Below are 12,814 nucleotides of genomic sequence, written 5' to 3' on the forward strand. Positions count from 1 at the left end.
AGAGCCGTCTTGTTTTACTTTAAAGAAATAACACTGATGAAACAGACGTGTTCCTACAGACAGACATATTTCTGCTCCAACATTTACCTTCTTTGAAACTGGAGCTTCTGCTGAGTCTCTGTTTGTCTGAGGTCAGCCTCTGGAACTGGACCTGTTTGCTGACAAGTTAAATCAGGTCTGCAGCTTCATCCTCCATCACATCGTAGACTTCACACCGTGGCTCTCTCACTCTGACGTTGATGCCTCTGCTCTGGATAGTTTGCGGGCAGCTCCCCTGAGAACTTCTATAACATTCAGATGAGTGTGTGTGACAGAGGCTAACATGTTAGCACAAAGTGTGTGTGAGCTCCACAGAATGACAGGAGCTCAGAGACGTTCTGTACAGAAACTTTATTCCCAATGATCCGAGTCTGAAGCTGAACACAGCGACACGCAGCGACGCCATGGTCAGAAATAAGTTAGCAAAAGAATCACAGACCGATAATCAGAGACCTGTTCACAGTTACAACACTACAAAGTTTATACACAAAGAGACATGCAACGTCCCAGACCGCCTCGAGTCTCTGCCCACAGGACCAGGGACAAGACTGTAAGAACTCAGAGGGACATGATCGGATCAAAGAAACAAAGTCTGAACACTGAAGCTGCCTCCAAACCTTCATTTGGCAAAAACTTCTGCTGAGCTCGAGCTGAGGACACACACCGAGGAGGAGACATCAGAGACATATCTGAGGACACACACAGAGGAGGAGACAGTCTTCACGTCTCAGAGCTCTGAGGGAGACGTCCTCTTCATGTCTCAGAGCTCTGAGGGAGCCATCCTCTTTACGTCTCAGAGCCCTGAGGGAGACGTCCTGTTCATGTCTCAGAGCTCTGAGGGAGCCATCCTCTTTACGTCTAAGAGCCCTGAGGGAGACGTCCTGTTCATGTCTCAGAGCTCTGAGGGAGATGTCCTGTTCATGTCTCAGAGCTCTGAGGGAGATGTCCTCTTCACGTCTCAGAGCTCTGAGGGAGATGTCCTCTTCACGTCTCAGAGCTCTGAGGGAGCCATCCTCTTCACGTCTCAGAGCCCTGAGGGAGATGTCATCTTTACGTCTCAGAGCTCTGAGACATGAACACTTAATACTCCGAATTAATAATCTGTGTTTGACGGTTTTGGCGCCCCCTTGGACAAAGTACAGACCTCCTCCTGGACCTACGTCAGATGAGTTTCTGACTCAAAGTCTCATCACTGTTGAGGAAAGGGTACCTAAAGGTGTTCTTTCACCTGTAGATCACCTGACCTCTGACCCCTCCTCTCAGTGTCATTAGAGATGATCGTACAAACATGATCAGACTGATTGCTACTGCTTCTTTACGTCATGGAGACACTTCAGTGATCCTTCTGGAGCTCAAACGTCCTCCACATCTGCTGTCAGAGTTCATCTGTCCTCATATCGGTGCAGCGGGGTCAGAGGTCACTGTGAGGGATAATAAAGAGTTAAATGATGAATCCTCTGAGACGATGAAGCAGCAGCACCAGCTTGGAAATGTTTTAAAATGAAAGGATCTCTGAGTCAGAGAGAGTCTGTGTTTCACCTTCAGGTCCGTCTCTGCAGACAGACGTCTCTCTTAGGACAGACGCACAGACGGACTTCATTCAAGAGTTCAGAACAGAGAACTTTAGATTTCCTTCATAAATTACACAAACCAAAGTTTACAAGAGAACCAACAGAAACATGACTCTATTAAATATCTACACACCACCCAACTGAAGGATTCTACTCTCAGACCGGCTCCCTGCAGCCAAGAGCTGCTCAAGGAGCTTAGACTGAGACCTGGGAACACCTGGAACAAGTCTGAGTAGAGACACCAGTGATCTGAACTCAGAACAGTGACCTAGTTCATCATCTCTCTGAGCCGGTCCCGTAAAGGTTCATCCTCTGAGGACTCCATGAGGAGCAGATGAAGGTGAAGGTCTCACTCCTTCATTCTGCTTGACAAGTTCCTCAGAGAGACGGATTCACCTGAACGCAACGCGGCTCGCTCTGATTGGATGATACAAACAGTACACAGGCATTACAGTCTCACCTGCAGACAGACAGACAGACACACACACACAGACACACACACACACACACACACACAGACACAGACACACACACACACACACACACACACACACACACACACACACACACACACACACACACACACACACACACACACACACACCACACACACACACACACACACACAGCTATTTAACCCTTCGTGTCCCCAGGTCTCGGCCCTCACAGATTAATACTGTTCTTTTTTTGTAAATTAATCACTGAACCTTTAAAGAGTAAAGTAAAGTGGACTGCTCCTTTAAAGTCCACATGGAGCTTTGTATTAACAGCACAGACGTGATGGAGTCTTCCCTTCTTCCTCGTCCTTCACTCTGAAGTTTTAGGGTGTCTTCCACCGTCAGTCTGAGGAGCAGCTTCAGGAGACTCCGAGCCGCCTCGGCACCTTTCCCTTTTTATGGCTGTTTGAAAAATAAACTCTTTTACAAATAAATACATATTTACACACACGCACGCACACATGCACGCATGGGGACACGGGCAGTTCAGCTGTTCTCCTGTAAACACAGTATGTACACACACAAACAGTCTGTAATAACACAGGGGCTCTTATTCTGAAAGTTTGTCCGGCTGCGATTCTGAAGGGTTTCAGAGACGCCGCTTCCTGCGGGTCAGAGTTCATGTGTCCTCGTACACGTAGAAGTCCTCACCCTCAGACTCAAACACACACAGATCTTCATCCTGACACGAGTCTGCAGCCTGAACCTCAAACTGAGTCCAGTTCTGAGCGCTGACTGGAACCCGGCGTGTGTCGATGAGTGATCCACGTGTGTTCACATGTTTTAGCAGCTTAAAGAATCAAAGTGAACAGAGACGCTCAACCGCAGTGACCTTCACCTGACCGGAGTTCAAAGAGTTCACACGCCGTCCTGCAGAAGAAGACGTCGGCTCTGTTTACAGTCACATTTAAAGAAACCACCACTCCTCCTCCTCCTTCTCCTCCTTCTCCTCCTTGTTCAGTCAGACGTTTGGCACGTTAACATCCTGCTGAGTCAGCTCGCTGTCACTCAAAGGACATGAGGTTCGCTGGTATCTGCAGAAAAACAACACCAGGTCATTTGAGACACGTCGACCTGTTTCTGACATTTCAAACTGTTAACACTGGATCATATATGATATTATAGCCAACAGGTCGTGTGACCCTGCAGAGGCGGCTGCAGATCCAGAGACGATGTAAACTCAAACACACAGAAAGTCCAGAAGAAGACAGACGGAGGAACTATTCTGTAAAACATCTGAATCACCTGCAAACGTGCTGCAGAGACTTTAAACGATGCAATATCAAAAAAACATGATCAGAAGACACTCTGCACATCCAGTCATCAGAACATCTGGCCTGTAGGGGGCGCTCACGGAGCACAGCAGCTGTTTCAGACTTTAAAGAGTGTTCTTTAATCTGAAGAACATGTATGTAACAGACTCTGTGTGAGAGCTGGAATCTGTGTGTGTGTGTGTGTGTGTGTGTGTGTGTGTGTGTGTACCTGAGGTCTGCTGCTCCGACACGCCTCCTCCAGGTTTTTGTGCCAGATAATGGCTGAGAATCTGGATCCAGTCTGGAACTTGTAAACATTACCTGAAGAGGAGACACACCTGAGGTTAGGACAGGTGTGTGTGTGTGTGTGTGTCTGTGTGTGTCTGTGTGGGTGTCTGTGTGTCTGTGTGTGTACCTTTATCCGGGTCATTGAGCTGGAAGATGTTGGGTCTAGCCGGGTCGTCAGGCAGGACCACCATCCATCCGGTCACACACACCTTCTTACAGGGACCGGTCTTATACTGAGAAAGAGACCATATAAGAAGATCAGAACCCCACACAGAGACCACATCAGAAGATCAGACCCCCACACTGAGACCACATATTAGATGTCCAGATAAGACCACTTGAGATCTTACCTTCAGACCTTCACTTTCCACCAACCTTTCCTTGAAACCTTTCTTTCAGACATTTCCTCCAGTCATTTCCTTCACTTCAGTCCTTTCCTTCAGACATTTCCTTCAGTCCTTTCCTTCACTTCAGACCTTTCTTTCCAACCTTTCCTTCAGACCTTTCCTTCAGACCTATCCTTCAGACCTTTCCTTCAGACCTATCCTTCAGACCTTTCCTTCAGACCTATCCTTCAGACCTTTCCTTCAGACCTTTCCTTCAGACCTCTCCTTCAGACCTTTCCTTCAGACCTCTCCTTCAGACCTTTCCTTCAGACCTTTCCTTCAGATCTTTCCTTCAGACCTTTCCTTCAGACCTCTCCTTCAGACCTTTCCTTCAGACCTTTCCTTCAGACCTTTCCTTCAGATCTTGCCTTCAGACCTTCCCTTCAGACCTTTCCTTTGAAAATTCTGCCATTCACGTAAACGTCTCCTGGCGTCAGACTCACGTGTTTCCTCTCGGAGGCTCTCAGGGATTTGGCTCCGTAGAAGGTCAGAGTGGATCCAGACAGAGCGATCCAGAACCTGGTCCAGGAGGAGAGCTGAACACAGAGACAGAGACAGGTCAATCCATCTGATCATATCTACACTGAACTCACATGAGGGACTAACAGAGTCAGGGCACAGAGGGACTCACCCGGGGTTTCCGACCCTCCTTCAGCAGGGTCTTTCTCCTCAGAGGGCCTTCGATGGTCACGCTGCCCGCATCGCTGCAGCCGTAACACGAGGTGGCAGCAGACGAGCTGAGGAAGGAGACAGGAGACATCACAGGAGAGAAAGGGAGGAGACATCAGAGGAGAGGGAGAGAGGAGACAGGAGACATCGGAGGAGAGGGAAAGAGGAGAGATGACACATCAGAGGAGGGGAAGAGAGGAGAGAGGAGACATCAGAGGAGAGGAAGAGTGGAGACATCAGAGTAGAGGGAGAGAGGAGACATCAGAGGGACAGGGACAGAGCCAGAGCCAAAGGCAGAGACAGGTACAGGAACAGGGACAGAGACAGAGACAGCATGCAGAGAGCAGAGTGTACCTGACAGACAGACAGACAGACAGACAGACAGGAAGCACACACCTGAGCAGTGACACAGACGGCAGCAGACACAGACCTGATCACCTGTCCTCTCTCTGAGCTGCTTCATCACCGATCAATTACTAACCTCCATGATCCTGCTCTGAGGAACTCCTCACCTGAGGAACTCCTCACCTGAGGGACTCCTCACTTGAGGAACTCCTCACCTGAGGAACTCCTCACCTGAGGAACTCCTCACCTGAGGAACTCCTCACCTGAGGAACTCCTCACCTGGGCTCAGACGGCTGCAGGTGTGAGGACAGGTGTGCCAACAGATCAGATCTTAAAATACAGACACGCTCCGCCCTGCAAAGTATCAACAGGAAGCATGTCTGCAACTTTGTGCTAAGCTAGTCTGCTTGGTAAACAACAAAGATACGTCTACATTAAACTGACTGCTCTGAAGTTTCTGTTTTTAAAAACCCTCAGAGCTTGTGTTGTTTATCTAACAATAACAGAGCTAATGAACTAACTTTACTATAAATAAACTTTACTTCATATGAACTAAACTGAGCTCAGTGAACGGTGTGGTCTCTATATGCCTCGCTCTCAATCTGCCTTGGTCTGGGTCTGGTTAGTCTGCGTGCTGACCCTCAGTGAGCTTCTCAGGTGGATCAGGTGTGGGTGAAACACAGAGCCCTCCTCTGACCCTGGAGCAGCATGCAGTGAGAGGATGAGGTGAACAAACAGTCAGAGGTCAGAGGTCAGGTGAGTCCTGGTTCTGTACCTGTAAACATAGCTGCGGCTCCGCGGGGAGTTCCGGAGAGGGACCCTCCAGTTGGGGCCCAAAGTGGCGTACATGCGGCCCCTGTTTGTCACACAGGTAACAGTCAGTCTGAGTCCACGTTACCAGATCAACCTGTTCACCTGAGCTCGACCAGGTCACAATTAAATATGCCTCTCTCTCACATCATACATGTTCTATCTGAGACCAACACAGAGACACAACCTGACAGGATGTTACATTCATAAACACTGATATCACAGAGTCCAGGTCTGAGAGAGACCCAGGTCACAGCAGGTTCTCATCGTCAACAAATCCCAGGTTAGACTGTGTGTGTTTGTGCATGTTTGTGTGTTTGTTTGTGTGTGCGTGCTAGTGTTTGTGTGTACGTGTGTGTGTGTGCATGTCTGTGTGTATGCGTGTGTGTTTGTGATTCCAGGACTGTTGATGTTTTTAGTTGTAGTACTCTGTGCTGCCACATGGGGGCAGAACTGCTCTGAAACACAGACTGAAGAGCTCCTAAGCTTGATCACCTCAGGTCCTTACAGTGGGATGGTTTCGGGTTATTCAATGTTTATTAAATGTCTCACAGTGAAGTCTTAGAAATATATTTACAGTCAATTATTTTTATTTTTACGAGTGGCTGTGAGCGGTGTGTGTGTGTGTGTGTGTGTGTGTGTGTGTGTGTGTGTGTGTGTGTGTGTGTGTGTGTGTGTGTGTGTGTGTGTCTCACACACTGCAGTGTTTCCTCTTCATGTGAATGTCTCCGGTCTGTGTGTCTTCATAAATGAATGTGTAGATGTATAAGTTATAAAGTGTTTAGAGTCTGCAGCAGGCTGAGAGTGTGTTTACAGACTGACTCAGATCAGGATTTCAGTCTCTTTCTGCGATTTGTGGACAATAAGAAAAAGTCTTCCTGGTTTCAGCAGCTCTGAGTTAATAAAGTCTATCACTTTAACACAGGACTCACTCTTTATCCATCATTTAAAATACATGAAGCCTTCACTGATCATCTGTGAGGTTTATATAAAGGTAACTCAGTGTGTGATGATTGGCTCTCACCTCTCCATCCCAGGTGATAACTCCTCCCCAAAAGAGCTCTCGCTGCTTCCTGTTAGAGGAACAACAACTTTACATCAGCCTCAAGTTCACAAGAGATGAGGTGACTCAGAGCAGATCACATATTCATATAGCACAGTGTCACCGTGTGTCTCAGTCCTACAATACAGAGGAGAGTTTGAACACTGACCCAGAGAGAGGCCGTTGGACACAGACGTGCTCTGAGGATCGTTCCTGACTGGACTCTGAGATTCCAAGAAGCTGTCGTCTAGCAGGTGGCGTGCTTTCTCTATCGGGAACGTGGCGCTCCGGCTCTCTGACATGCCGTACTGACACATCATGCTGTGGACAGAGTTTAACTGTTAAATGAGGTTGAGGAGGAGGAGGAGGGTTTCAGACCTACTGATAAAACACATTCAGAGTTCATTATCTCCATGTTAAAAAGATAAAAACATCAAATAAACCATGAGGAGGTGAAATAATCAGAATATAATCCATCTATAACACCACGCTCCAGATCATTACAGAGTCATATAACCGTCACAGGGCTCAGTGTGTGAAGTGAAACACACCAATCATCTCCTGATCACACCTGACACTGAGATCTCGAACATGAGAACTCTCTCAGCGGGTTCTTTCTCCTCTCTCTAAAGTCAAGCTTCTAAATATTCCTCCGTCTCTGCCTCGATTACTTCTTGGCTCAGTGCCGGCTGGCCGGCCTCGGTACTGCAGCTGTTTGTTATATAAAGTTGTGTTTTCACAGAGTAATTATCTTTTCTACCGCTCCGCAATCAGTCCCAATCACTCCGACATCCAGCTGTGCTCACATCAGGACTACTTCTCTCCAACGTTAAAGGATTAAATAAAGAAATCAAGCAGTGAAGTTAAAGAGAGCAGACAGGAGATCTCTTCCTGCTGCAGCTCTCAGTGGCTCTGCTTGTTGTTGTTGTAGTTACTTGGTCTCACCACCAGGTGTTCCACATGTACTGCATGTCATCATAATGGATCACTTGTCGCTCACACTAGTTCCTGTATCAATATATTTGTTTTATGACTGAAGTCCTGACTGTGTCTTTAAGAAAGACAAGGACACTTTAACTCCCATTAAAGTGTCCAACCATAGACCTTTCTGGAGTCCCTGAGCTCCCTTGTCTCGTAAGTTCCTCTGGATTTCTGCTGCTGTGGACTTGCCAGACTCCAGCTGCTACAACTACTACTATCTGTCTCACCACTATCATCTCTCTCTCTCTTCATCTCCCTCTATCCCTCTCTCCAACATGGTCTCAGCAGATGGCTGTCTAACATGAGTCTGATCCAGCTGGAGGTTTCTGCCTGATAAAGGAAGTTTGTCCTTGCCACTGTAACTTGCTAAATGCTGAAAAGTGCTCTGCTCATGGTGGATTAAGATGAGAACAGACTGAGTCCTGTCTGTAAGATGGGACTGGATCTTATCCGGTCTTGATGTTGGGTCTTTGTTAATAATAGAACGGAGAATAGTCTAGACCTGCTCTATTTGGAAAGAGTCTAAGAACATTTGTTGGGATTTGGTGCTTTATAAATAAAGATTGATTGAATGCCAGTCACACTCACTTGTTCCCCAGACTGTGGCTCTTCCTGTGGTGGGAGGGAGGGGGCGTAGGGATGTGGACTCCCACGGAGGCGTCAGGGCAGGTGGGCCGTCTGTTGTACCTCATAGAGGCAGAGACCTCGGACAGACCTGAAACACAGGAAGCACGCCATCACTGCAGACTGATCTGAAGCTGTAAACCTGGTCGGGGATAGAAACTTCAGCTTGAACTGAAACAATAATAAAGTTAACTATGAAATCAATCTTGATCTATGTTGATCATCAATGAGGGGATGAAGTGTGAGATAATCTGACTCTCTGACTGCTCACTGTAGATCTACGTGTTGTGGACTAAACCAGATGTTTGAGAACATGACTTTGGACTTTAAGAAACAGTTAATCTTTAAGCAAATATGAATCCACGATAGTTAGACTCTTTTTATAAACATTAAAACATTTAAATAAATAAGAATAAAGAACTATCTGGACTGAAACTTACAGGACCACTCACAGGAGCTGTGTGAGATCATGCAGGACTTAAATGTACTGTGTTAGACCTTGCTGGATTTAGCTAGACCATTCAAGATCTTGCTGGACTTGCACAGACTTTGTTTGACCTTTTTAGACTTTGTGAGACTCTGTTAGATGAAGCCAGACCATTGTAGACCCTGGACTGTGTTAGTCCTTGCAGGATTTAGTTGGGCTGTGTTAGATTGTATAGACGATGCTGGGCTGTAGGGACTCTACAGATGTGACCTTGCTGGACTTAAACAGCTGTTTTAGTTTTTGCTGCACTATACTGGACCATGTGAGACCTTGCTGTATAGTAAACAGTCTTAGACCTTGCTGGACTGTCCTACACTCTGCTGGACTGTGCTGGATGGATGGATTCATGCAGTTTGATCACGTGCTGTGTCATAGTGGGAACATCTGAGTCACTCTCTGAGGAACCCTCCCCGGATCAATCGATCATCCAGAGCGGATCAGTCTGAGTCCAGCAGCACAGACTGAGTTAGACCCGCTCCCTTCAGGAACTTAATTTGGTTTATTAATTTATACAGGCCCTCAGAGCCTCATGAACACACGCACACACACACGCATGCATGCACGCACGCACACGCATGCACGCACGCACACGCATGCGCACGCGCGCGCTCACGCACGCACGCACGCACGCACGCACGCACACACACACACACACACACACACACACACACACACACACACACACACACACACACACACACACACACACACACACACACACACACACACACACACACACACACACACACACACACACACACACACACACACACACACACACACAGCTGGTTGTGATTGTGCTGTCTGCTGGTTTTGGAGGGATGGGGGTTCAGGATCTTCCAGCTGATGGCGTCAGGAGTTAGTTTGAATCTGTCCAGAGAACATGAGGGAAATATTTACTCATGTGTAATTTAGTAATCATGAAGAACTGTGTGGTGAGTGTGAGTTAGAGGAGTCTGCGCAAAGAGCTTAATGTGGTCCCAGAGGACAGACTGCATCCTAATGTTCCTGCACTGTTTACTCGTAAACACGCGCTACTTTCCTCCTCTAGAAAACTGCAGACTCAGCCTCATGCTGCTAAAACTGGATGTAATAATACTAACCATATAAACTTTTTTTCCACTATCCCTCCATCTCTCAATACTTCCATCTCTACAGAGGTGTGACTCAACAGACCTGTACTCTGTTTGGCTTCAAAATATCCATGTTACCAAAACTACATTTAAAAAACTCAACCTGTTCATTAAACTGAGGTCGGCTAAAACGATCACAGCTGGAAACAAATCTGAAGACTAGTCAGACAACATGAGAGTTCCTAAAAGTGAAGCCAAAACCTTCAGATGTCTCCCTTCTGACTGTCTGCAGTACAGCTCATAAGCCCCGCCTGCTTCATGTTAACAGATGGGACATGGGTCAAAGTGTAAAATCAAACACAGGTCAAATAAACGTTTGTTAAACATGGTTTCTGTCATTATAGTTAGTCCTTATGCTGATTTAAGGACAGAATTCTAGAATGTTGTTTTTGATCTTAAAGGGAGAATTCCAGAATGTTGTCTTTGATCTCAGAGACAGAATTCTAGAATGTTGTTTTGATCTTAAAGACAGAATTCTAGAATGTTGTCTTTGATCTTAATGGCAGCATTCTGAGGAAAAATGGCGGGACTTAAAAATAATCAGTGGCCCAAACGCCTCTTCTATATTAATGTCATGATTTACAGCTGTGTTGACCAATGAGGCTCCTGCAGCGCTGTGTGAACCGAATTATCAGAGTCGAGGAGGAAAGTTGAGAGGAAACGTAACAACGGTTTGATTTAGAGGAGGATGTGATGTCAATCCTGCAGCTCGACCAGCCAGATTGCATCCACACAGACTCCTAACCATTATGTCAGTGTTTGCTGCAGGGAGTATTTTGGCTTCACTTATGTGCAAAGAGAGGTGGTGGTGGTGCGTCATCTATTTCTACTTGCAGTGACTGGTTTATGTCTACTTCAGAAGAAAAGCTAACTCTGATTATAACACACTATGTTGTTTTGTACTGGTCAAGACTCTCCTTCAGGCTCTTACGTGTTGGCTCTCTTCCGTTTACATAAGCAGACCTGAAGCACTCTGAGTGTTGGAGCAGCATGTTTGAACCATCAGGACCTGAACGTGTTCCCATTCAGCTCTTTGAACAGTCTGCTTCCAGGTGATGGATGTTAGCTTGTGTACACGTGTGCTTACTCAGCTACTTAAAGTGCAGCTCGAACACAAACAGGCTGGATGAGTTAAACAGAGCGAGAGTCACGAGAAGCTCAGTCACCACAAACACATGATTTATGAAACACCATGATTTCAGTCAGATAATATTTAGAGGATGATCCCGCTCTCATCCTACACACACACACACACACACACACACACACACACACACACACACACACACACACACACACACACACACACACACACACACACACACACACACACACACACACACACACACACACACACACACACACACACACACACACACACACACACACACACACAGTGATGTATGAGCTGATGAATTCATCAGGTCACATGTGGTTTCTCTTGTTTGTGTCTGTGCACATGTTCCGTGCACGGTGCCATCTCTCTCTCTGTGAACACGGAGAGAGTGAGAGCAGCGGATTCCTGTGTGACTGAATGACACTTGTTTATACTGAGCGAGCCCACAGGCTGCCGGTTACAGAACTTTCCTGCCATGTTACATAAGTCTGACTGATGGTCTGACCAGCAGGAGGAGAAACACTTACTCTGTGGTGAGAGGACGCTCCCGAGGACACACAGCCGGACTCTACAAACCCAACCGGCTCCTTAAACACAGTTCGGATTTCTGAACAAGGACCAGTCCAGAGAGACCAAAGACACAAACCTCAAAGGTCATATTTTACATCAGCAGGAATAAAGAGACAGACTCTGTGAGCCTGACTGTGCAGAGGGATGGAGGGACTCAGGAGGTCATCAGAGCTTCATTTAGATGTACTGAGGTGCAGACATGAGGACGGTTAGGAGTCCCTTCTTCTGTCTCTTCAAACCTTCACTCCTCTTCATCACAGAGAGACAAACTCCTCTACAGCTTTTATAAAACATGAAGCAATGTGTTTTTGTTGTTGTTGTTGTGACAGACTGAGGACAGCTGGAGGAGGTTACAGGTAAATAAAGTAGAGGTAAGCTAAGCCTGGAGTTAAATAAAGCAGATTGTTAAAGGACCTTCATCCCGAACCTTTCTTCATCAACCTCAGCAAAAAAATTCATCTTGTGTTTTTAAACGTGGGTCTGACTTTGACACAACTCTGTCTGTAAATGACACCGTACTCCATCAGCGCGCATGAAGTAACACAGGACTTCCACCAGATCCATGTCCGATCCGTCTCCGATCAGCTGCGGTCCGGCTCCATGCTCTCTCGAATATCAACACCCACCGGTTGTGTTTTCAGAACGCAGCACTGAGCAGAACCGGCGGGCAGCTGGAGTCATGTGACCGAGATTTTCCCGCTGTAATCACTGAATCAATGATTCTCCTCCTCCTCTCCTCATCCATGTTGTTTTTACTGTCCTCTGAAAACCTCTGACCTGTTGACTCCAGGCCTGGCTCTGCTCATCATGACGGTTTGTTGTTGTAGTTAAGTGAAATACGATCTGGTGATAACACAGATTGCTTTATTTTGAAAATTAACCGGATGTTTTCGTTTTGTTTTGGTGCCTGACTTCCTGTCCATCTGCTCTGTTGAGATTGCTCCGGCATCCGGAAAAAGTAGAAGTCTTGCGTATCTGATCCTCTGCGTTCCGACCTGCCGG

At 46.8% G+C, this 12,814-nt stretch overlaps 1 protein-coding gene across 2 annotated transcripts in view; it reads right to left on the reverse strand.

The window, feature by feature from the left end:
* Nucleotides 1-371: 371 nt before the first annotated feature.
* Nucleotides 372-12,814, reverse strand: part of LOC117831013 (ras-specific guanine nucleotide-releasing factor RalGPS1-like) — a 57,207-nt gene continuing 44,764 nt past the window's right edge. The window contains exons 12-20 of one of the 2 annotated variants that reach the window (XM_034709440.1): nt 8,470-8,596; nt 7,070-7,221; nt 6,883-6,931; nt 5,824-5,904; nt 4,666-4,771; nt 4,478-4,570; nt 3,776-3,881; nt 3,590-3,681; nt 372-3,141 (exon numbers count right to left, since the gene is read on the reverse strand). In XM_034709440.1, the coding sequence (XP_034565331.1) occupies nt 3,112-3,141; nt 3,590-3,681; nt 3,776-3,881; nt 4,478-4,570; nt 4,666-4,771; nt 5,824-5,904; nt 6,883-6,931; nt 7,070-7,221; nt 8,470-8,596 (836 nt within the window). In that variant the 3' untranslated portion in view covers nt 372-3,111. The remainder of the gene's footprint in view (nt 3,142-3,589; nt 3,682-3,775; nt 3,882-4,477; nt 4,571-4,665; nt 4,772-5,823; nt 5,905-6,882; nt 6,932-7,069; nt 7,222-8,469; nt 8,597-12,814) is intronic. The other variant, XM_034709441.1, reaches the window with a different exon arrangement.

Source organism: Notolabrus celidotus, chromosome 19 (genome assembly GCF_009762535.1).
Source record: "Notolabrus celidotus isolate fNotCel1 chromosome 19, fNotCel1.pri, whole genome shotgun sequence".
NCBI lineage: Eukaryota > Metazoa > Chordata > Actinopteri > Labriformes > Labridae > Notolabrus > Notolabrus celidotus.